General features: G+C 42.2%; 1 protein-coding gene across 1 annotated transcript in view; it reads left to right on the forward strand.

Annotated features, from left to right (window-relative positions):
- Positions 1 to 16,872, forward strand: part of LOC141155204 (H-2 class II histocompatibility antigen, E-S beta chain-like) — a 127,363-nt gene extending 110,491 nt beyond the window's left edge. Inside the window, exons 4-6 of the mRNA XM_073641946.1 lie at positions 8,624 to 8,737; positions 8,925 to 8,957; positions 16,550 to 16,872. Of these exons, the coding sequence (XP_073498047.1) occupies positions 8,624 to 8,737; positions 8,925 to 8,957; positions 16,550 to 16,566 (164 nt within the window). The 3' untranslated portion in view covers positions 16,567 to 16,872. The remainder of the gene's footprint in view (positions 1 to 8,623; positions 8,738 to 8,924; positions 8,958 to 16,549) is intronic.
- Positions 16,873 to 26,304: the final 9,432 nt, after the last annotated feature.

Here is a 26,304-nt window from a genome sequence, read left to right on the forward strand (position 1 = left end):
TGCTTCATTCTAAATCTAAAAGCTCTGATTGTGTCAGAATGGCTGCACCCAGTAATCTAAGAAATACATCGTTGGATTCAGGATCTCTTTATCTACAACAGGCTGCTCTCAGATGAGTTAGCAAAAACCTGGTGACAGATTTTCTTTAACCTACCTAAACTTCATGTATTTCAATTTCTATGTGTGATGCTATCATAACTCTCAGGCAGCCCGCTCTCTTGAGGTTGTATTTGTCTCAGATCGTTCCTTCTCTCCCAGTTTCCACTTACTCACTCATGCAATCTGCACCTCAAAAACCCATCCAGAATCCAACATTTTCTTATCCAAACCTCAAAAAACTCTTAAACTCTTATTGTTGTGCAGATTTATTCTTATTTTAATTATTGTAACTCACTATTAATCAGTTTTTTTCTAACTGAACACTCCTCCAATATTTCACTGAATTCAGCAACCATGCCCATATTTCTGTCCGCCTTCTTACAGTACCAGTCATTGCACTGGTTGTTCATCCATTATAAAATACAACATAAAGTTATCACACTTGCTCAGAAAGCTCGCCACAGTGCTGCACAACTTTACATCTCCTCTTCATCTTTGTCTACCACCCTACTAATCCTCTTAACAGTGCTGCGCCGCCCTACATCTCCTCATCTGTGTCTACCATGCTATCTATCCTCTCCACAGTCATGCACCGCCATACATCTCCTCCTCATCCCTGTCTACCACCCTACTCATCCTCTCCACAGTGCTTCACCACCCTACATCTCCTTCTCATCCCTGTCTACCACCCTACTCATCCTCTCCACAGTGCTGCACCGCCCTACATCTCCTCCTCATCTGTCTACCACCCAACTCATCCTCTCCACAGTATTGCACCGCCCTACATCTCCTCATCTACCACCCTATTCACCCTCTCCACAGTGCTGCACCGCCCTACATCTCCTCATCATCCCTGTCTACCACCCAACTCATCCTCTCCACAGTACTGCACCGCCCTACATCTCCTCATCTACCACCCTATTCACCCTCTCCACAGTGCTGCACCGACCTACATCTCCTCCTCATGTTGTTGAACCACTCTTAACCCTTTTTCTCCACATGCTGCAAGTCCTATATCTCCTCCTCAGCTCTGTCTTTTGCGCTTTTGTTTTTCCCCCTATTTTTCCAAGACTTCTAACTTTTTTTTTTCATTTGACAAAACCATTTGAGGGCTTCTTTTTTTGTGGGATGAGTTTTAATTTTGAATGACACTATTCATTTTACTATTTAATGCGCTGGTAAACAGGAATAAAATTCTAAGTTCAGTGAAATTGCGAAAAAGAAAATGAAACACAATTCTGCAAATGTTTTTGTGGGTTTTGTTTTTATAGCAGTCATTGTTTGGTAAAAATGACCTGGTAACGTGATTCGCCTGGTCAGTACAATTGTGTGGATACCAAAATTGTATAGTTTATTTTATTTTTTTAGTTGTCATGAAAAAAAAATTGTACATTCTTAAAAAAAATCTTTTGTTGACGTTTTCATTTTTCCGCCGATGGCGCTATATGAGAGCTTGTTTTTTGTGTGGTGAGCTGACATTTTATGATACCATTTTGGGTGGGTATTATTCTTTTATCGCTTCAAATGCTATTTTATTTTTTTGCGCCGACTTAAACACAATTCTGGCATTTCGATTTTTTCTCATTACGCGGTTTACCTATTAGGTTAATTATATATTTTGATTTGTTCTGACTTTTATGGACACAATGATACCATGTATGTTAATTTTTTTTATTTGTTTATTTTTAATGTGAGGAAAAGGGGGACGATTAGAACATTTTATATATTTTTTTCACTCTCCAGTATTTGGATGTCTCCTTTGGAGACTTGAACTTGCGATTATCTGATCGCTTGTAACTTATACAGCAATACCACAGTATACACCGCGTGCAGAATTATTAGGCAAATGCGTATTTTGATGACATGATACGTTTTATACATGTTGTCCTACTCCAAGCTGCATAGGCTTGAGAGCCAACTACCAAGTAAGTAAATCTGGTGATGTGCATCTCTGTAATGAGGAGGGGTGTCGACAAATGACATCAACACCCTTTATAAGGTGTGCTTAATTATTAGGCAACTTCCTTTCCTTTGGCAAAATGGGTCAGAAGAGAGATTTGATGGGCTCTGAAAAGTCCAAAATTGTGAGATGTCTTGCAGAGGGATGCAGCAGTCTTGAAATTTCCAAACTTTTGAAGCGTGATCACCGAACAATCAAGCGTTTCATGGCAAATAGCCAACAGGGTCACAAGAAGCGTGTTGGCCAAAAAAGGCGCAAAATAACTGCCCATGAATTGAGGAAAATCAAGCGTGAAGCTGCCAAGATGCCATTCACCACCAGTTTTGCCATATTTCAGAGCTGCAACGTTACTGGAGTATTAAAAAGCACAAGGTGTGCGATACTCAGGGACATGGCCAAGGTAAGGAAGGCTGAAAAATGACCACCTATGAACAAAAAACACAAGATAAAACGTCAAGAATGGGCCAAGAAATATCTTAAGACTGATTTTTCAAAGGTTTTATGGACTGATGAAATGAGAGTGACTCTTGATGGGCCAGATGGATGGGCCAGAGGCTGGATCAGTAAAGGGCAGAGAGCTCCACTCCGACTCAGACGCCAGCAAGGTTGAGGTGGGGTACTGGTATGGGCTGGTATCATCAAAGATGAACTTGTGGGACCTTTTCTGGTTGAGGATGGAGTGAAGCTGAACTCCCAGACCTACTGCCAGTTTCTGGAAGACAACTTCTTCAAGCAGTGGTACAGGAAGAAGTCGGTATCGTTCAAGAAAAACATGATTTTCATGCAGGACAATGCTCCATCACATACATCCAACTACTCCACAGCGTGGCTGGCCAGTAAAGGTCTAAAAGAAGAAAAAATAATGACATGGCCCCCTTGTTCACCTGATCTGAACCCCGTAGAGAACCTGTGGTCCATCATAAAATGTGAGATCTACAGGGAGGGAAAACAGTACACCTCTCGGAACAGTGTCTGGGAGGCTGTGGTGACTGCTGCACGCAATCTTGATCGATAATAGATCAAGCAACTGACAGAATCTATGGAAGGAAGGCTGCTGAGTGTCATCATAAAGAAAGGTGGCTATATTCATCACTAATTTTTTTGAGTTTTTGTTTTTGCTTGTCAGAAATGTTTATTTTCACCAGGTAAACCAATATCGGTGCACAAAATTTAGAAATAAACAAGTGAGATGGGATTATATTTGTTTTTTATTAAGTTGCCTAATAATTCTGCACAGTAATAGTTACCTGCACAAACAAATATCCTCCTAAGATAGCCAAATCTAAAAAAACCCACTCCAACTTCCAAAAATATTAAGCTTGGATATTTATGAGTCTTTTGGGTTGATTGAGAACTTAGCTGTTGATCAATAATAAAAATAATCCTCTAAAATTCAACTTGCCTAATAATTCTGCACACAGTGTATAGTAAAGATCACCATCTGGTCTACATAGGATTACGGTCATGACGGGCATGGGGGTCTTCAGGATTATGTGTAGAAGACCATTATACAGATCTCTCTACTGTCCATTCATACAGTGGTGGCCAAAAGTATTGGCACCCCTGCAATTCTGTCAGATAATACTCAGTTTCTTCCTGAAAATGATTGCAATCACAAATTCTTTGGTATTATTATCTTCATTTAATTTGTCTTCAATGAAAAATCACAAAAAGAATTGTCCTAAAGCCAAATTGGATATAATTCGAAACCAAACCTAAAAAAGGGAGTGGACAAAAGTATTGGCACTGTTCGAAAAATCATGTGATGCTTCTCTAATTCGTGTAATTAACAGCACCTGTAACTTACCTGTGGCACCTAACAGGTGTTGGCAATAACTAAATCACACTTGCAACCAGTTAACAAGGATTAAAGTTGACTCAACCTCTGTCCTGTGTCCTTGTGTGTACCACATTGAGCATGAAGAAAAAAAAGAAGACCAAAGAACTGTCTGAAGACTTGAGAAACCAAATTGTGAGGAAGTATGAGCAATCTCAAGGCTACAAGTCCATCTCCAAAGACCTGAATGTTCCTGTGTCTTCCGTGCGCAGTGTCATCAAGAAGTTTAAAGCCCATGGCACTGTGGCTAACCTCCCTAGATGTGGACGGAAAAGAAAAATTGACGAGAGATTTCAACGCAAGATTGTGCGGATGGTGGATAAAGAACCTCGACTAACATCCAAACAAGTTCAAGCTGCCCTGCAGTCCGAGGGTACAACAGTGTCAACCCGTACTATCCGTCGGCGTCTGAATGAAAAGGGACTGTATGGTAGGATACCCAGGAAGACCCCACTTCTTACCCAGAGACATAAAAAAGCCAGGCTGGAGTTTGCCAAAACTTACCTGAGAAAGCCTAAAACGTTTTGGAAGAATGTTCTCTGGTCAGATGAGACGAATGTAGAGCTTTTTGGGAAAAAGCATCAACATAGAGTGTACAGGAAAAAAAAAGAGGCATTCAAAGAAAAGAACACGGTCCCTACAGTCAAACATGGCGGAGGTTCCCTGATGTTTTGGGGTTGCTTTGCTGCCTCTGGCACTGGACTGCTTGACCGTGTGAATGGCATTATGAATTCTGAAGACTACCAACAAATTTTGCAGCATAATGTAGGGCCCAGTGTGAGAAAGCTGGGTCTCCCTCAGAGGTCATGGATCTTCCAGCAGGACAATGACCCAAAACACACTTCCAAAAGCACTATAAAATGGTTTGAGAGAAAGCACTGGAGACTTCTAAGGTGGCCAGCAATGAGTCCAGACCTGAATCCCATAGAACACCTGTGGAGAGATCTCAAAATGGCAGTTTGGAGAAGGCACCCTTCAAATATCAGGGACCTGGAGCAGTTTGCCAAAGAAGAATGGTCTACAACTCCAGCAGAGCATTGTAAGAAACTCATTGATGGTTACCGGAAGCGGTTGTTTGCAGTTATTTTGGCTAAAGGTTGTGCAACCAAGTGTTAGGCTGAGGGTGTGAATACTTTTGTCTGGCCCATTTTTGGAGTTTTGTGTGAAATGATCAATGATTTGATTTTTGCTTCATTCTCTTTTGTGTTTTTTCCTTGCAAGCAAATTAAATGAAGAGAATAATACCAAAGAATTTGTGATTGCAATCATTTTCAGGAAGAAACTGAGTATTATCTGACAGAATTGCAGGGGTGCCAATACTTTTGGCCACCACTGTATATCTGTAATTAGATTGACTCTAAGGCAATTTTTCCAAACTGAATAACCCCAGTCTGATAAGGCCCACAATGCAGATTTGAAGCAGAAATTTCCTGATTGTTTTTGCCTCTCCCTGGCAGAAAAAAAAACATGCGTTTTTGATGCATTTTACATGCGTTTTTTTAAGCTTTTTTTAAGCGTTTTTGAGCATCCTTTGGATGCTTTATTAACTTTTGGATGCTCAAAAGCTAAATAAAAGCTAAATAAAGTTGGTGGGACATTGCTTAAGCCCTTGGATTACCCTAGAGCTGGGGTGAGTATATTGGTTCATTTAAATGAATAAAGAATGTCTGTTGTATTTCATATAAAGTTTTATACACTGTCTCTTTGTGTTTTTTTACTTTGTTTTGTCATGAAAAGGTCTGACTGACACCTTGACATCACCAAAAAAAAGAGCTGGGTGTCAGCTAGTCCCATTCACCCCGCCTTCATTAGCATTTCTATTCACGTAATTTATGCGGCTGCTGTGAGCTGCTAATTTTAGCCTGGGAAGGTGCCACTAGGCAAATATTTTCCTGACCAAAATTAACATCTCACAGCTGGTTCGTTAGTCACTACTTGTCCCCCCTCTCTGATCAGCACTCAGCAGCACTTTGGACACAACGTATTTATATTGCGTCCAAAACGTAAACGCGGTGTTCTAATGCCGCACTTTTGTTGTCGGTACATGTGAATCCACCGCATATAATGACACTGCAATCAGTCAAACTCTGCAGCGTAGACTGGCTTGTCTGCTACAGAAATTGATACGCTGCGGGTAAGTTTGGGTACGTGGCCATGATAAGGAGCCGCTGCAGGTTTGACGCTGCGTGTTTATACAGCGTCAAACCTGCAGCGTCCAGATGTTACATTATAGTAGATGGGATCTCTAGAATTCCCATGGCCATTATGCGTGCATCAGAGGCTGCGGATCACCCGTGGACACTGACATGCGGTGCGTCTTTCAGGACCGCAGCATGTCAATATCTCTTGCGGAGTCGCTAGTCTCTGCAACAGAAATTTGACCACTAGAAGTAGAAAGTATTGAATGTGGTAAATCCGCATGGTTCAGTGAACACATGTGGATTTACCTGCTTTAAATAGAATGCAATGTTTTGGACGCAGCAAAAATTTGCGTCCAAAGCGCTGCTACGTCTGAATTATGGGCACACAGCCTAAAAATTTTTAAAAAAATGGCGTGAGCTCCAGCGTCATTTTTATAACCAGCAGAGGGAAAGCTGACTGCTGGGGGGCTGATATTAGTAGCCGCAGAAGGGACCATTAGCCAATATGTTCCATGGCTATTAATATCAGCCCACAGCTGTTTGTTTAGCCTTTACTGGCTAGATTACAGGGGGACCCCAGAAAAAAAATTGACGTGGGGTCCCCCTATAAAATCTAGCTAGCAAAGGCTAAACAGACAGCTGTGGGCTGATATTAATAGCCATGGATGGGGCCATGAATAATAGACCCCTCTGCGACTATTAATATCACCCCTCAGCAGTCCCAGAAATGGCTCCTCCATAAGATGCAACAAATCTGGCGCTTAACCTTGCTCTTCGCCGCTGCCCTGTAGCGGTGGGGTAATGTGGTTGGGGTTCACCCTTGTATTGAAGCCCAGGTTAGTAATGGAGGGCGTCTATAAGACTCCCCCATTACTAACTGCGAGGTAAAGTGAATGGCGCTTTTTCAAAAAAAGACACGGCCAGAAAAAATTATTTTAATGAAATAAAACAGACATGGTTCTAGAATTTCTTTTATTACATGGGTCCGCGAAGTCCTCGATCTCCTGAAAAAAACGTAAAAAAACCAAACCGCAATATTCCTCACCTGTCCACCGTCAACGACATAATCCATCAGCGGCGAATGTCCCACGACGAACCGGATCATTTCTACAGCTGTGACATCAGCTACCACTGATGTCACAGCTGTAGAATACAGCACTGTATACTGACAGGGTGTAAAATCACCCCTATCCGTATACAGTGCTGCAGTGGGGGTCACTGGGGTTCATCAGCTGAAGATCAGCTGATGAGCCCCGGTGACTAAGAGAGCCTCGGAGAATTCTTGTGAATTTTCCCACGCTCACCTGCTTCAGCATCAGCTGGTCGGTCATGAGTCACGTGACCATCAGCTGATTGTTGCGGCACTGGTCACGCGACCATCAGGTGATCGGTGACTTCACAGATCACCTGATGGTCGCGTGACCAGTGACGTCACCGCAGGTTCTGCAAGCACACTGCGGGGCACGAGCCGGCGCCCCGCTTTGTGTACCGGAAGCCGCTGCCGAGTCAACATCGCCCCCGAGGAGGACCCCGCCGGAGAAGTGAGTATGAAGATTATTATTATTATTTTTTTTTTTTACTTGCGCTGGCACGCGGGCTGGGAGAGGCTGGCTGCTGCTTCTCCCATGCACACTGCTTTCGCTGTTATGAGCTAGAGCAACAGTCGGATGAGAGGAGCAGCAGTCTACTCTCCCGACCCGGGTACCAGCCGCGCATTGAACCGCATCAAATCTGCATGTCAATATCTAGACATGTGAATTTGATGCGGCTCAATGCAAGTCAATGGGCGCGATTTTGCCGCGAAATCGCACCCAAATTGGTTGTGCTGCGGATATATCCGCAATGATAATCCACAGCGGAAATTTCTGCAGCATGTGCACATACGGATTATCATTGGGCTACATACCAGACCTCTTAACAAGTGATTTTAATGCGTTTCTGCTGCAGAATAACCGCTACGGAAACGCATCGTGGGCACATAGCCTAACCCGTCTTCTGCAGTCACCTATTCTTTTAACAACCTCGGTCGCTCTCCTCTGCCCCGGCTCCAGTTCAGCTCTGTCTTTATTGTACACCGGAGCCCAAAACTACCCAGTATATAAGTGCGGCCGCACCAGTGACTTTGTATGCGACATGATACGATACTGCAATTTCCCTCAAGATCAATAAAGTGTATCACAGCAGCACAACATGAACAAGAACATGAATTGCTTAATCAAAACAAAACAGTAGGATAGGAAAACTATGTTTTTGTCATGTACATCTCTGCCTCTTTTAATGTCTCCCATGATTTTATTTGCCTTGGCAGCAGCTGCCTGGCTCCAGTCACAAAAGTATAGTTTGCCGTCCACCTGTACACCCAAGTCTTGTCCAGTGACCGTTGTACTCAGTGTTTTATTATTATACTGTATGTGTAATTGGTTCTTGTTGTTTTTTTTTCTCTCCACTGCATGACATTACATTTATCTACATGAAACTGCATTTGATACTATGTTTTGTGTCCCATGATTCTTCATGTAGCAAAATGATTTTTCTATATAAAAAAAGTATTCAAATAAATCAGGTGTTTTTTTTTCCATTTTACAGATCCACAGATCTCAGACTCGGCAAAAAGTAAGATGGCAACTGGAATTGGTGGATTTGTCTTGGGAGGAGTTTTTCTGATTGCTGGTATTGTGATCTACATGAGAGGACGAAAAGGTAATTACAGGTTAAAAACAGATAATCCCATCAGTGATGCCTGAATCTTCACTGTAAGTTGCATGAATTGTCAATGTAAGACATTGTGCTGTAGAAGTGATTTATGACTCGTCTCCTGCATTCTACAGAAATCTCATCTCCTGATTTCTACCTTAAACATTTCTCTTCATTTTTTTCTTCTTTTCAGTTCAAACATCATTTCGTGGACCACAAAGCGAACGTAAGTTTAGAAGTTTTAGATCTGTACAAATCTATAAAGTAGACAATGCAGACTGAATTATTTATTAGTGCTCATATATACAGTTGTGCTCAAAAGTTTACATACCCCGGCAGAATTTTTCCTTTCTTGTCCTTGTTTCAGAGAATATGAATGATAACAAAAAACCTTTTTCTCCACTCACGGTTATTGGTTGGGTGAAGCCATTTATTGTCAAACTACTGTGTTTTCTCTTTTTAAATCTTAATGACAACCAAAAACATCCAAAGGACCCTGATCAAAAGTTCACATACCCCAGTTCTTAATACCGTATATTGCCCCCTCTAACATCAATGACAGCTTGAAGTCTATTGTGGTAGTTGTGGATGAGGTTCTTTATTTTCTCAGATGGTAAAGCTGCCCATTCTTCTTGGCAAAAAGCCTCCAGTTCCTGTAAATTCCTGGGCTGTCTAACATGAACTGCGCGCTTGAGATCTCCCTAGAGTGGCTCAACGATATTGAGTTACAACAAGAATCTGGCACTCCAAATTTCAGTGAAAAGATTTCAAAAATATTTTTTTTATTATTATTATCATGATTCATCAAAATTAAGTTGACGTTTCGGCCTCATGCGGCCTGCATCAGAACAAGGATCTGCCCAGTAGGTACAAGGAGAATCATCCAGTGGCAGGGTCATAGAGAGAGAGAGTGTATCAGTAGAAGGCGCTGTGGGAAGAAAAGCACTACCGTGCTGAGCGCATTGCACACAGCACGAGGAAAACACACAAACTCCTTGCAGATGTTGTCCTTGGTGGGATTTGAACCCAGGACCCCAGCGCTGCAAGGCTGCAGTGCTAACCACTGAGCCACCGTGCTGCATTCATCTTTCCTTCACATTTTACCAAGTTTCCTGTGCCTTTAGCTCACACATCCCCAAAACATTAGCGATCCACCTCCGTTCTTTACTGTAGGAATGGTGTTCCTTTCATCATAGGCCTTGTTGACCTCTCTCCAAATGTAACGTTTATGGTTGTGGCCAGAAAGTTCAATTTTGGTCTCATCACTCCAAATTACCTTGTACCAGAAGTTTTGAGGCTTGTCTCTGTGCTGTTTAGCGTATTTTAGGTGAGATACTTTGTGGCATTTGTGTAGTAATGTTCTTCTGGCGACTCGACCATGCAGTCCATTTTTCTTCAAGTGCCTCTTTAGAAGTGCATTGAGGTGAAGGGTGCATTGCTGGAAAAGGGGAAAAAAAAAAACTCTTTAAATCTCTTAGTTTGCGAGTGTGAACGAGCTGCATGTGTCCGGAGCGTAAGTGCGAACGAAAGTAAGTGTGTGACTTGTTTTTCAGTGACTTTGTATTCAGGGAGTTTGGAAGGGAGGAATTTGGACTGAATTGCTGACTGTATTTCATTAATTCTTTACTTTTCTTTACTTAACATTCTGTATATTGCAATCCCCATTAGGAAATGAGCTCCATTATTGACAATGGTATCCAGTGTACATCTTGCCACATGTATGTATTCCTTGAACAGCCGGTCGGGGTTGCTTACTGCTGCGCGAGATGTGTGCACGTTGTGCGTTTGGAAGCCCAGATACTGGATCTAAATGAGCAGCTGGCAACACTGAGATCCATTGATAACATGGAAAGGAGTCTGCTGCTCACTGAGCAGCAGCTCACTGGGGTAGATGTGGGGGAGGGCGGTAGTCGGGAGCTGCAGGACAGTGAGGTCACTAGTTGGGTGACAGTTAGAAGGGGGGTAGAGGGAAGAGTGCCAGGGAGGCTAGTCCTGATCTGGCACACCCCAATAAGTTTGCAAAGTTGGCCAGATGAGGGGAGTGACGGTACAGGGGTAGCACTGCTGCAGCAAGGCATGTCCCCTGAAAGCCGGAGGAGTGTCAGGGAAATAGAGTAGGGCAGGCTAGGCAGGTGCTGGTAGTGGGGGACTCAATTATTAGGGGAACAGATAGGGCAATCTGTCACAAAGACAGGGATCGTCGAACAGTGCGCTGCCTACCTGGCGCTCGAGTCCGGCACATCGCTGATCGGGTTGACAGATTACTGGGAGGGGCTGGTGAGGACCCAGCGGTCATGGTGCACATTGGCACAAATGACAAAGTTAGAGGTAGGTGGAAGGTCCTTAAAGATTATTTCAGGGAATTAGGCTGCAAGCTGAAAGCAAGGACCTCCAAGGTGGTATTCTCTGAAATACTACCGAGACCACGTGCCACGCCAGAGAGGCAACGGGAGATTAGGGAGATAAATAAGTGGCTCAAGAACTGGTGTAGGAAGGAGGGATTTGGGTTCCTGGAGAACTGGGCCGACTTCTCAGTTGGCTACAGACTCTACGCTAGGGACTGGCTGCACCTTAATGGGGAGGGTGCAGCTGTGCTGGGGGAGAAGATGGCTAGAAGGTTGGAGGAGTGTTTAAACTAGGGATTGGGGGGGAGGGTATTCATTTTATAGGTGGGGAAGATAGTGCAGATAATGACCTGGGCACAAATAAAGAAATTGGGGGTGGGGTTAGAACAGTCATTAAAGTAAGAAGGAATAGAGGTACAGAGAGATACATAAAATGCATGTACACTAATGCCAGAAGCCTCACCAACAAAATGGAGGAATTAGAATTAATTTTGTTGGAAAATAATTATGACATGGTAGGGATATCTGAGACGTGGCTGGACGAGAGCCATGACTGGACAGTTAATTTACAGGGCTATAGTCTGTTCAGAAATGACCGTACAAACAAGCGAGGGGGGGGGTGTTTATATGTAAAATCATCCTTAAAACCTGTCTTGCGGGAGGATATATGTGAATCTAATGAAAATGTAGAGTCCCTGTGGGTGGAGATAAGGGGAGGGGGAAAAATAATAAATTACTGATAGGGGTTTATTATAAGTCTCCAAAAATAATGGAAGTAGCAGAGAATATCCTTGTAAAGCAAATAGATGAAGCAGCGACTCAAGGAGAAGTCATTATTATGGGAGACTTCAACTACCCTGAAATACATTGGGGGACAGAAACATGTAGTTCAAGCAAAGGAAATAGGTTTTTGACTACTATGAGAGACAATTACCTTTCACAACTGGTTCAGGACCCAACAAGAAGGGGGGCACTGCTAGACCTAATATTAACCAATAGGCCAGACCTCATATCAAATATACGAGTTGGGGGTCACTTGGGTAATAGTGATCACAAAATAATACGTTTTCATGTAACCTTTAATAAGATGTGTAGTAGAGGGGTTACAAGTACACTAAACTTCAGGAAAGCAAATTTCCAACAGTTAAGAAATGATCTTAGTGTGCAATAAACTGGGACGATATCCTGAGACATAAAGCTACACAAAGCAAATGGGAGACATTTATTAACATCCTGAATAGGACCGGTGCACAATATATACCCTTTGGGAATAAACATGCTAGAAATAGGAGGAAACCACTATGGCTAAATAGAGCTGTAAGGGGCGCAATAAGTGACAAAAAGAAAGCATTTAGAGAACTAAAGCAAGTAGGTAGTGATGAGGCATTAAATAAATATAGAAAATTAAATAAATTATGTAAAAAAAAATCAAGGCAGCAAAGATTGAGGCAGAGAGAATCATTGCCAGAGAAAGTAAAAATAACCCCAAAATATTCTTTAACTACATAAATAATAAAAAACTAAAAAATGATAGTGTTGGCCCCCTTAAAAATAGTCTGGGGGAAATGGTGGATGAGGATGAGGAAAAAGCCAATATGCTAAATGATTTTTTTTCAACCGTATTTACACAAGAAAATCGCATGACAGAAAACATGATTAGTGATAACAAAAATTCTCCATTGAATGTCACTTGTTTAACCCAGCAGGAAGTACAGCGGCGTCTAAAAATCACTAAAGTTGACAAATCCCCGGGCCCGGGTGGGATACACCCGCGAGTACTACAGGAATTAAGTAACGTCATAGATAGACCATTATTTTTAATCTTTAAAGATTCCGTAATAACAGGGTCTGTACCACAGGACTGGCGTATAGCAAATGTGGTGCCAATATTCAAAAAGGGGACAAAAACTGAACTTGGAAATTATAGGCCGGTAAGCTTAACCTCTACTGTGGGTAAAATCCTGGAGGGTTTCCTAAGAGATGCTATAATAGAGTATCTGAAGAAGAATAACCTCATGACCCAATATCAACATGGGTTTACGAGGGACCGTTCCTCTCAAACTAATCTGATCAGTTTTTATGAGGAGGCAAGTTCTGGACTGGACCAAGGAAATGCAGTGGATGGTTGTGTATATGGACTTTTCAAAAGCTTTTGATACGGTTCCACACAAAAGGTTGATACATAAAATGAGAACATTGGGGATAGGGGAAAATATATGTATGTGGGTTAAGAATTGGCTCAGTGATAGGAAACAAAGGGTGGTTATTAATGGAAAACACTCAGACTGGGTCTCAGTTAACAGTGGGGTACCACAGGGGTCAGTATTGGGCCCCCTTCTTTTTAACATATTTATTAATGACCTTGTAGGGGGCATACAGAGTAATATTTCAATATTTGCAGATGACACTAATCTCTGCGGGGTAATCAATACAGAGGAGGACAATTTTATATTAAAGGAGGATCTATGTAAACTAGAAGCTTGGGCTGATAAATGGCAAATGAGCTTTAATGGGGATAAATGTAAGGTAATGCACTTGGGCAGAGGAAATAAAATGTATAATTATATGCTTAATTGTAAAACACTGGGCAAAACTGTAACTGAAAAAGACCTGGGTGTATTGGTGGACGACAAGCTCACGTTTAGTGGCCAGTGTCAGGCAGCTGCTGCAAAGGCAAATAAAATAATGGGATGCATTAAAAGAGGCATAGATGCTCATGAGGAGAACATAATTTTACCTCTATACAAGTCATTAGTGCGACCACACTTAGAATACTGTGTACAGTTCTGGTCTCCGGTGTATAAGAAAGACATAGCTGAACTAGAGAGGGTGCAGAGAAGAGCGACCAAGGTTATTAGAGGACTGGGGGGGTCTGCAATACCAAGACAGGTTATTACACTTGGGGTTATTTACTGTGGAAAAAAGAAGGCTTAGGGGTGATCTTATTACTATGTACAAGTATATGAGGGGACAGTACAAAGACCTTTCTACTGATCCTTTTACTCTGAGGCCTGAGACGGGGACAAGGGGGCATCTTCTACGTCTGGAGGAAAGAAGGTTTAATCATAATCACAGACGGGGATTCTTTACTGTAAGAGCAGTGAGACTATGGATCTCTCTGCCGCATGATATTGTAATGAGTGATTCACTGTTAAAATTTAAGAAGGGCATGGATGCCTTTCTTGAAAAGTATAATATTACAGGTTATATATACAAGATTCCTTGATAGGGCGGTGATCCAGGGAACTAGTCTGATTGTCGTATGGAGTCGGGAAGGAATTTTTTTCCCCAATGTGGAGCTTAGTGTTTGCCACATGGGTTTTTTTGCCTTCCTCTGGATCAACATGTTAGGCTATGGGGTGAACTAGATGGACTTAGTCTTCCTTCAACCTTAAAAAAAACTATGTTTATTGTGCATCTAGAAACAGCCACACCGCTAGTTTTCAGAGAGTCCTGAATTTCAGCTGATGTTATTTGTGGGTTTTTCTTTGCATCCCAAACTATTTTCCTGGCAGTTGTGGCTGAAATTTTTGTTGGTCTATCTGACCTTTATCTTTAGTAGCCATTCAAACCCATTTGTGTCAAATTCTGTGCATGTTATTAGGCCAAAATCACCAGGGTATGTGATCTTTTGATCAGGGTCATTTGGATGTTGTTTGTTGTCATTAAGATTTAAATAGAGAAAACACAGTAGTTTGACAATAAATGGCTTCACCCAACCAATAACCATGAGTGGAGAAAAAGTTTTTTGTTATCATTCATATTCTCCGAAACAAGGCCAAGAAAGGAAAAATTCTGCGGGGGTATGTTAAATTTTGAGCACAACTGTGTGTGTGTGTGTATATATATATATATATATATATATATATATATTCCGATCATTAAAGGGGTGCTCCCAAGTCCAAAGTAATTTTCATCCTAAATCCCCATCTATTTAGCGCCATAATATAAGCTATTTTCTAATATACTGTCCTTCCCGATCTACACTTTCTAACCTCTTTTCTATATATATATTTTTTTCACTTACTTTTTGATGACGCTTAGTTTGAGAATCCCCAGTGCATGCTGGGATACTGAAACAAAGCGTCATCAGGGGGCAGAAGCTGAGATCACTACCGCATCCTCTTCCCCCACCCTGAAATGAAGTGCGATCAGTGATGCCCATTTCAAGGGCTGGGCTAGTCCCTGTGCAATGACAGTGCGCTCTCTGTTGCCGGCTCAGATCAGCAGTAGATAGGTTTGGAATTTTTTATTCAAGTATACTAGACAATAGTTTAGATTATAGCACTAAATTGATGGGGATTTACAATGAAAAGTACTTTGGACTATCATTTTTTTTTTCTTTTTCAATGTGTTCGGAGCTTAAAATATTTCATTTTCAAATGTTCTACCCAGCATGTGCCGATATTGAAGGACTGTACATGTGGCCTTAACCTTATTCCTGTATATAAAACTCAGGTGTGAAAGACCACTATGCACATTTGAGGCCCCCATTTTCGTTTGGCCAACAATTATTTCTTCGAACTCCTCTCTACACATGAACACTATGTGTATTCAATGGGTAAAAGATAGAAATTGTTGTCAGACTCCTCTACAAAAAAAAGATCGGGCTTTGAATTTTCAATAGTCCAATCCTTTTCTTCTCCAAATCTTCTGTTGGGGGAAATCAGGAGACCCCAATACACGTCAGAAGGTTGTCAGGTTCCAAAGAAATCATCAGGGCTCAGATGAATTTTATCAGATTGATTAATGCTACATGTAATAAAGGAGATATAGATTCTAGCTGATGTGTGTACAGTACCTGTGGTCACCTTATGAGCTTATCGAAAAAGCATAGCACAATTCTACGTTCTTTGGCTGCTCTCTTGTTTTTGGCTTGGTTTTCATAGTCGGTGTAATGTAGATAGAGCAGATGAATTCCAGTTGTAGAAAAATGAGGCTCCATCAGGCTGTCGGCTTATTGTAGAACTTCATTCAATTCTCATGATAGCTTAATTATTAGTTACGAAAAGCAAAACAAAAGAATCCAATAAAGTAACATATGAAGTATTAATAGTGCTTAAAGGGATTTTCCCATGAACAAAGTTAATTTATTTTAAAGTTGATTGTAGTCAATACATTTTGGAATAATAACTTCCACAATTGGATGTGTTTAAAAAAATGTTCCTGTGCTGAGATAATCTTATAAATGTGTCCCTGCTGTGTACTGTGTAATGGATGTGTCTGGCCGTGCAGCGCTTACTGAAGCCCTTCTGCCCTGTCCTCTGAGTGCGCCATCAATGTATATTCTTGCTAATCTCCTTGCCATTAGTTTACCATATGGAAAACAGTTAGATGTGATTTTCCCCATCCACTAACCTTATGTTCTGTGATCCAGGGCTGTGTCCTTGCATTATTTTGTAATTTGGACTATATATAAATGCTTCTTTTGGTATCCTAATCTCTATTTGTCTCTTTTACACTTTTCTTTCAGATTTCATACATACATAAGAAGGAGAATGTCTGAGAATCAAAATGGCCGTCTTCTATTCTACTGCGCAAGTTCTGAAAATCACCACTTTGACTATTGAGATAAATCCCACTATTATATGCAAAACCGATAATGGGAAATATAAAAGCACAATGATCTATTTGTTACATTCTGAAACGACATTTATTGATCTATTGCTGGCATAAAAATAAGGAAATGATATCATTTAAACGCTCCATTATCTTTCTTATCTGGATCATTCTGAAGAAAATGTAAAGCAGAGATTTTTTAGAAGACCACTCAGCGTGGCCAAAGAGAAAAATATACCCAACTGCCCATCCTCCTCCATACCACACCAGGTCTCCGGCCACTTTCTGAACATTTTCTTATTGATAGGGACATCTTGTAACCACTATAATTAAACAGTGAGCTCAGTGATGAACGACACATCACTTCTGCAATCAGTGATTGGCTGCAGTGGTCACGTGTCTTTACAACTGGAGTCACATATACAGTAGTTGAAGAGTCATTTTATCGGGCACATCTCAGCAGGAATCCTCTATTATCAAGGATCTACATCGTCTTATCATATTTATCACTATTCGGGCCCATGGGGATCTGCAGTAATAATAATTACCTTGTCTATGTATTTTCTAAATTGTTCTATAGGAGATAAATCAGTGCCAAGAAATCTTTTTCAGAAAAGTGTTTGGCCGTACTTGACCGAATTTTTACTAAAAGTCCAGGCTTACAATTTCCCACAATTTTGGATTCAATGGTTAGGAAAATTGCTGAAACTCTTTATTCTAACAAGTAGTTACATTCATTTCTCAAGTGTCATTCAACAGAAATGTAGTATAGTTCTCCTGATTCGCTATGTCGCCAACCTCATGTAGGACATTGCAGTAGCTTGGTTACGACAATAAAGAGCTGTCTAACTAACTATTAGAAAATACCTCCAATTAGAAAGGTAGTATAGTTCTTCTGATAAGCTATGTCACTTACCCCTTGTGTAGGGCTTTGCAGTAGCTTAGGTATCCATGGTTACGACCACTAACAACTAACTCACTATATGAGTGATCATAACCATGGATACCTAAGCTGCAACGCCCTCAACATGGGGTAAATTACATTGCTTATTACAAGAACTATACTACATTTCTAATTGGAGGTATTTTCTAATAGTTAGTTAGACAGCTCTTTATTGTTGTGACCAAGCTACTGCAATGCCCTACATGAGGTTGGCGACATAGCGAATCAGGAGAACTATACTACATTTCTAATTGGATGTATTTGCTAATATTATTATTATTATTACACCTTCTACATACTGGGATAGGGTCTTGGAGATGGGAATACCCCTTTAAGGGTTACTAGATTTCTCCGGATATGATTTGATTCTACCCTTTGCTCTGAATAAATGGTCCCTGTGTGGAATGATGATACTGCTGTGTGCATTGTAAGGGAGTTGTGGATGATGCTGATAAATAAAGCTCAATGTGCATTATGATATAAAGGTGGCCTGTTTCACAAGTTTTCATACACTGCAGTGTGAACAAAAGCCAAACCCATCCATGCTATATGCATTTTTTATAAGACCTTGGCCAGTGCTTCCTGTGTTTTTGTTTTTTGTTCATTTTGTATAATAATAGCTCAGAAGGTTTGATGATTAGTGTCTGAGTATTTTATATATATATGTCTGTTTGCATACATCAATAACTCATTGCTTCATTGAAATCTGCCTATATAACACATGCGCTGCACTGAAATTGATCTTTAATATATAGTGGTATCTGTGTAATATATAGTGGTATCTGTGTAATATATAGTGGTATCTGTATGTGTTGGGGTTTATGCAGAATGCTTCATTGAAAATCAAAATAAACTTTGTTTTGGCCATTAAGTACTGATACATTGTGCCATTTTTTCATATGAGGTTGTGTTTCTTTGTTATGCTTATGGTTGCTTGTCTTCAGGCTAAAATTAAAACTTGTCAGTGCAGCGGCTGTATGCTGCTGTCAATGCTGCCCGCAGCTGTCAATGCTGCCCGCAGCTGTCAATGCTGCCCGCAGCTGTCAATGCTGCCCGCAGCTGTCAATGCTGACCGCAGCTGTCAATGCTGACCGCAGCTGTCAATGCTGACCTCACCTGTCAATGCTGCCCGCACCTGTCAATGCTGCCCGCAGCTGCCAATGCTGCCCGCACCTGTCAATGCTGACCGCAGCTGTCAATGCTGACCTCACCTGTCAATGCTGACCTCACCTGTCAATGCTGCCCGCAGCTGTCAATGCTGCCCGCAGCTGTCAATGCTGCCCGCAGCTGTCAATGCTGACCTCAGCTGTCAATGCTGCCCGCACCTGTCAATGCTGCCTGCACCTGTCAATGCTGCCCGCAGCTGCCAATGCTGCCCGCAGCTGTCAATGCTGCCCGCAGCTGTCAATGCTGACCTCACCTGTCAATGCTGCCCGCAGCTGTCAATGCTGACCGCAGCTGTCAATGCTGACCGCAGCTGTCTGACCTGATGCTCTGCGTCCATAGAAAAAGGAATCTGTGAATAAATCTTGGCTAGCTCATCCGAGAGCAGTGTGATGTAAGAGAAGAGACCATGATTCCAGTGATGTATTGCCTACTATTCTGGTTACTGCAGTTTTGACTTGTTTTTTATCAAAACGACAGCAAGCAGCCCAGTAAGTGACACTTCACTGGAATCAGGTTCTGTGCACCTACATTATGCTGCTGTCAGATTACGAGGCCATAATCTGGTGACAAATTCCCTTTAACGTCAATTGGATTAGTCTATTACTCATGTAACTTAGCCTGTAGTTTATAAGTCTGTTTGCTATCTGGCCACAAATTGGATTTTTGCTGATCAATTCTGATATTGAACTGAAAAGCATCAGTGGCAATGGTCAGACTGCATTTTTTTTTAATGTGATACAATGTGAATGGCGTAGTCTGTATTATAGTTATTATTTATAGTTATTAAATAATCAAACAATTAAAATCTAAATGCTGGAAATAGAAACAAAAACACTTTTTTTTTCTATTACCAGCATGTGGATTTTAATTGTTTGATACTCATGGAATAAAATTTGCAAGATTTTATCTATTTTTTGGATGTGCCGATCACCTTTATTTTTCTTGGATATAAATCCTTTCATTTCTTTCATCTTTTGCTTTCATGTAGTATATCCTTATTCATCTGTCTTTCCCACCCCATCTCCATAGGGCATTGGTCAATAGTGCTAAATTATTAAATGAGAAAATAATTGCAAAGCTAACTGAGATGTCTGTGTGGAAAGCAATTCCTTACAATAAGCTGAGAATTTTCCAATCCATTTTAATCCTGCCATCCAATATTTGTACAGTATTAGACAGCTCTAAATTGAATAAACAAGGTACGCATTAGCTAATAAACATTTCAAGCAGTAATCTTGGCGAGTAATATCTATAACATTGTGACAGCGGTGATGTGGACCCACTGCATCAATGGCCGGGCTTACCCTGGAGGGACGTAACTAAGTGGCTATCTGGTTTTCACTAGAGCCTCTGATGGTGAGGATAGGCTTGGCTGTTAGGGTACTGACCAGGTGCCACTCCGGAGCAGTCCTTAGACCTGCAGCAGCTGACTGAATGGTCAGTGGCAGAACATGAGGTACAGAGAGCAAAGTCAGAGACTGTGGTCAGACAGTCCGAGATCAGGGCAGGCAGCACAGATTCAGAATACGTAGCCCGGGTCAGTAGCGGACGGGTCAGACAAAACAAGGACACAAGCCAGATCAGTAACAGGTGAATCCAAACAAATAAGCTCCTTGATAGATTTCAAAGGACAAACTGCCACTAGGAAACTAAGTTCAGGCAAGGTTTGGAGGGAGGAGCTGTCAAATATTTAGGCCTGGGAAGTAAAACTCTGCAGGACACAGCAAGGTTAATTTCCTGCAGAATATTTCCATGCCTCTCTATAGGCTGGTAGAAATAGCAGAAGGAAGCAGCAGTGCTAGGAGTACTGCAAGAGGCAGCTCTGCGAGATGGCCTGACACTCGGAGCAGAGCGATGCGCGCACTCAGTAGGACGGTGCTGAGAAGGCGTGCGAGTTACTGATGTGACAAATATAAAATGTGAAACCCATAGTGCATGTGTAGACATTTCTCCAGATCCTCACTGAATTAATACCCAGTTTTCTAACCCATCTATTTTTACCTTTGCAATTGTGTGATTAGTATCAGACAGATAGTAAGCATTTTCTTTTAGTCTGCTTAAATAAATAGGACTTTTAGTTGGATATTTAATTGCCGTTATACCACCTATTCTGGCACAGTTTTTCTTTCTTCTTCTATGCCACTTCGTTCCAAAGTTATCCAACTCAGGACAGGACAGGATTATTAATGTGTTAAGGGTAAACCTTTTGCAGACATTTAGAAGACAGGAGAATAATACTGGATTAACTGTGCATGATGGGAGATCCCCAGCCCCAGCTACCTCCTGTGATCCATCTCTGCTTCTGTGTTACTAAGGATTAGTGTTGAGCCACCCCCATAGTGTTCGGGTTCGGTTCGGTTCGTCGAACACCGGGATGTTCGAGGAACTGTTCGTCGAACACCTTAGAACACCGTCGAACACCGTTAAAACCAATGGCAGGCAAACAAAAACACATAGAAACACATAGGAAACACCTTCAAAGGTGTCCAAAAGCTGACAAACTGCTCAGAAGACGCTCTCTTTAAAAAAAGCCGGCCGGCAATTCAGCAGCGGCATACACCGGTACCCGACAATTTAGACAAGAAGGAATAGAGCTTCACACATAGATTAGATAGATAGAAACATGTCAGTCACATATATATGAAGTACTGTGACAGTGTTGCTTACTGTACTTGTCATTTAGTGTAAAGGATTTATTTAAAAAAATAATAGTGTTTTCATGCACCATCTCTTTAAAAAAGCCGGCCGGCAATTCAGCAGCGGTACCCGACAATTTATAACAGAAAGAATAGAGCATCACACATAGATAGATATAAACATGCCAATCACATATATAATAAGTACAGTGACAGTGTTGGTTACTGTACTTGTCATTTAGTGTAAAGGATTTATTTAAAAAAATAATAGTGTTTTCATGCACCGTCTCTTTAAAAAAGCCGGCCGGCAATTCAGCATCTGTACCCGACAATTTATAACTAACAGAATAGAGCTTCACACATAGATTAGATAGATAGAAACATGTCAGTCACATATATATGAAGTACAGTGACAGTGTTGATTACTGTACTTGTCATTTAGTGTTAAAATAAAGGATTTATTAAAAAAAAAATTGGCGTGGGGTTCCCCTTAATTTTAGGCTCTAGCGGAGGTTAAGCAGACGGCTGGGGCAGATGTTTGAAGCCTGGGAAGGGGGTAATACCCACGGAGCTTCCCAGGCTACTAATATCAGCCCCCAGCTGAATATCTAGCCTTTACTAGCTATTAAAATGGGGGACCCCCCCAAAAAAATGACATGGGGTCCCCCCTATTTTAATAGCTAGCAAAGGCTAGGCAGACAGCTGGGGGCTGATATTAATAGCCCAGGAAGGGTACCATGAATATTGGCCCCCTCCCAGGCTAGAAACACCAGCAGTCAGCCGCCCCAGAAATGGCGCATCCTTAGGATGCGCCAATTCTGGCACTTAGCCTCGCTCTTCCACGCTGCCCTGTAGCGGTGGCAGTGGGGTAATAGGGCTGGGGTTGATGTCAGCTTATAATGCCAGCTGACATCAAGCCCAGGTTAGTAATGGAGAGGCGTCTATAAGACACCCCCATTACTAACCCCATAGTCAAAGTTAAAAAAAAAACACAAACACCCAGAATAAAGTCCTTTAATTGAAATAAACACACAATTCTTTATTGTTCTAAATTAAACTATACTTACCATCACGCCCATTCCAGCTGAAGCCAACGATCTCCTGCAATAAAAGAAAAATAATAAAGCAACCTCATCCTTACCTTTCCATGGTTCCCACTATGGCTCCAGCTCTGCTACATCGAGATGACAGGCTGGACCGCAGCAGAACGCTGCCATCCAGCCTGTCATCCCGCAGACACTGAGAAGCGCAGGCTTGCTTGCGCTCCTCAGCGTCTCTCTGTGACGGCATAAAGATGAGCCGAGTTCATGTCCAATGAACTCAGCTCACCTCATGCACGTCACTGACAGCGTGGGAGAATTCTCCTGCACTCAGCGCTTCAGCGTGAGAATTTTCCCACGCTGTCAGTGACGTGCATGAGGTGAGCTCATTCATGTCCAATGAACTCGGCTCACCTCATGCACGTCACTGACAGCGTGGGAAAATTCTCACGCTGAAGCGCTGAGTGCAGGAGAATTCTCCCACGCTGTCAGTGACGGGCATGAGGTGAGCCGAGTTCATTGTCGGCTCATCTTTATGCCGTCACAGCGAGACACTGAGGAGCGCAAGCATGCCTGCGCTTCTCAGTGTCCGCGGGATGACAGGCTGGATGGCAGCGTTCTGCTGCGGTCCAGCCTGTCATCTCGATGTAGCAGAGCTGAAGCTGTCCTGGGAACCATGGAAAGGTAAGGATGAGGTTGCTTTATTATTTTACTTTTATTGCAGGAGATCGTTGGCTTCAGCTGGAATGGGCGTCGTGGTAAGTATGGTTTAATTTAGAACAATAAAGGATTGTGTCTTTATTTCAATTAAAGGACTTTATTCTGGGTGTTTGTGTTTTCTTTTAACTTTGACTATGGGGTTAGTAATGGGGGTGTCTTATAGACGCCTCTCCATTACTAACCTGGGCTTGATGTCAGCTGGCATTATAAGCTGACATCAACCCCAGCCCTATTACCCCACTGCCACCGCTACAGGGCAGTGGGAAGAGCGAGGCTAAGTGCTAGAATTGGCGCATCCTATGGATGCGCCATTTCTGGGGCGGCTGACGGCTGGTGTTTCTAGCCTGGGAGGGGGCCAATATTCATGGCACCCTTCCTGGGCTATTAATATCAGCCCCCAGCTGTCTGCCTAGCCTTTGCTAGCTATTAAAATAGGGGGGACCCCACGTCATTTTTTTGGGGGGGGGTCCCCCATTTTAATAGCTAGTAAAGGCTAGGTATTCCGCTGGGGGCTGATATTAGTAGGCTTCAAACATCTGCCCCAGCCGTCTGCTTAACCTCCGCTAGAGCCTAAAATTACGGGGAACCCCACGCCAAATTTTTTTTAAATAAATCCTTTATTTTAACACTAAATGACAAGTACAGTAATCAACACTGTCACTGTACTTATTATATATGTGACTGACATGTTTCTATCTATCTAATCTATGTGTGATGCTCTATTCCTTCTATTCTAAATTGTCGGGTACAGATGCTGAATTGCCTGCCGGCTTTTTTAAAGAGACAGTGCATGAAAACACTATTATTTTTTTTAATAAATCCTTTACACTAAATGACAAGTACAGTAAGCAACACTGTCACAGTACTTCATATATATGTGACTGACATGTTTCTATCTATCTAATCTATGTGTGAAGCTCTATTCTTTCGGTTCTAAATTGTCGGGTACCGGTGTATGCCGCTGCTGAATTGCCGGCTTTTCATGTTTCACTGTCGGCACTGTTCCCATCGATTTGGGCAATCACTGTAATGCCACAACCACCATGGCTGTGGCATTACAGTGAGTGGCAGGCAATCCCTGCATGATTGGTGCTCTAAATAGCGCCAGACATGCAGGACACGCTTTTGGTGCACGAACAGTTATCGAACATAACCTCGAACAGCCGAATTTTTTGCAAATCGTTCGGATTCGTCGAACAACTCGAACACCGCCCAAAACAGCTCGAATTTGAGATTGGCGAACAGTTCTAGTCGAACACCACTCATCTCTACTAAGGATGGATTTCACCTTATAACAGGCAGAAGCTTGAGACATCTAGTGGCCGATACATTAGAGCACTATTACACAGTAACACAAGGATTTCCGTAAATAAAGTAACTTTCACATTTGCTATTTAGCACACTGACTATCAGATGTCGATAAGTTTATTGAAACGACAGTGACCATTTAACTCCTTAAAGACAGAGGACTTTGTAGGTTAATGACCAGGCCTCATATTTTAAATCTGATCACTGTCACTTTATGAGGTAAAACCTCTGGAACGCTTCAACGGATCCCCCTGATTCTAATATTGTTTTCTTGTGACATATTGTACTTCATGTTAGTGGTAAAATTTGTTCAACATGACTTGCGTTTATTTGAGAAAATATTTGAAATTTGGTGAAAATTTCACAATTTTCAAACTTTTAATTCTTATGACCTTAAATCAGAGAGATATGTCACACTAAATGGTTAACAAATAACATTTCCCACATGTCTGCTTTACATCTGCTTCATTTTCAAACATATTTTTATTTCTTTAGGAATTTATAAGGGTTAAAAGTTGATCAGCATTTTTTTATTTTTCCAACAAAATTTACAAAACCATTTTTTAGGGATCACATCACATTTGAAGTGACTTTGGGGGGCCTATATGGCAGAAAATACCCAAAACTGGCATTATTCTAAAAAAAAAAACCCTCAAAGTCCTCAAAACCACATTCAAGAAGTTTATTAACCCTTCAGGTGCTTCACAGGAATTACCGTATTTTTCGGACTATAAGACGCATCGGACCATAAGACGCACCTAGGTTTTAAAGGAGGAAAATAGGAAAAAAAATTTAAGCAAAAAATGTGGTCATGATGCCCTGTTATGGGGGAGGGGGTCTGCTGCTGACACTGGTATTGGGGTAATGTCCCCCAATTCTGTTAATATCCTCCATCCTGGTATGTATGGCCTCTCCTTCCTGGTATAAGTGGCCCCCATCCCATCCTGGTGTGCATGGCACCCCTTTATCCCCCATCCTGGTATGCATGGCACCCCTTGAGCCCCCATCCTGGTATGCATGGCACCCCTTGAGCCCCTGTGGCGCCCAGCTGCGCTTAGTGCCACAGATCCTTGAGGGGTGCATTAAAGGATTTCTCCACAAGAGGCCCTCAGAGCATACACACACCTCCACCCTACCTCAGACCACCAGAGGGAGCCCAGATAGGAACATATATAGGGCACTGGAGGGTGGAGTTAGTCAGTCTAGTTTCAGTTTGCAGTCTAGCCAGAACAGAGTTCCTGCACACAGCCAGACACAGAAACAGTTCGGCAGCCAGAGCCAGTTACTGCAGGAGTCAGTCTGCAGAGGTAGGCCAAGCTAGACTCAAGCAGCTCAAGTTAGTGAGCTAGGAGCGTGCTGACGCTCAGAGAGCGGCAGAAGAGGCAGCCAGCTAACTGCCAGTGTGTATGGCCTAGTGAGGGCCCGAGTAGGCCGAAGGCTAGAGGAGAGAGTAGCATTGGGGGCAGAGGAGCTTTACTAGCTCACCCCAGAAAGCATATACCGGACACCGGATCCGAGCTTACAGGGATCTCTATGACCCAGTAAGACACAACCGGAATCCCTGGAGAACTACAGGTCCCAGAATCACCCAAGAGCTGATACTTAACAGAGCCAGGAGATACGGAGGCCCCGCAAGCAGGGAGTGTGTACTCCAGGAGAAGGCCCTACCACAAAGTCAGCCGGTGCAAGACAGAGACAAAGTTAGGCCTAGCTCCAGGCAGGTCAAAAACTTACTACAGAGAGGCAAGCAACTGGAGGCCCTACACCCGCTCACTGGGGAGAATCCGGACGTGCACCCCTCACCCTACAGTTCTCCGGGGTGTTCCTGAACTAATTCCAGTAAAGGTACAGAAGT

The sequence above is a fragment of the Phyllobates terribilis genome, unplaced genomic scaffold, assembly GCF_046119375.1.
Source record: "Phyllobates terribilis strain yellow unplaced genomic scaffold, ASM4611937v1 Scaffold_7__3_contigs__length_470593459, whole genome shotgun sequence".
NCBI lineage: Eukaryota > Metazoa > Chordata > Amphibia > Anura > Dendrobatidae > Phyllobates > Phyllobates terribilis.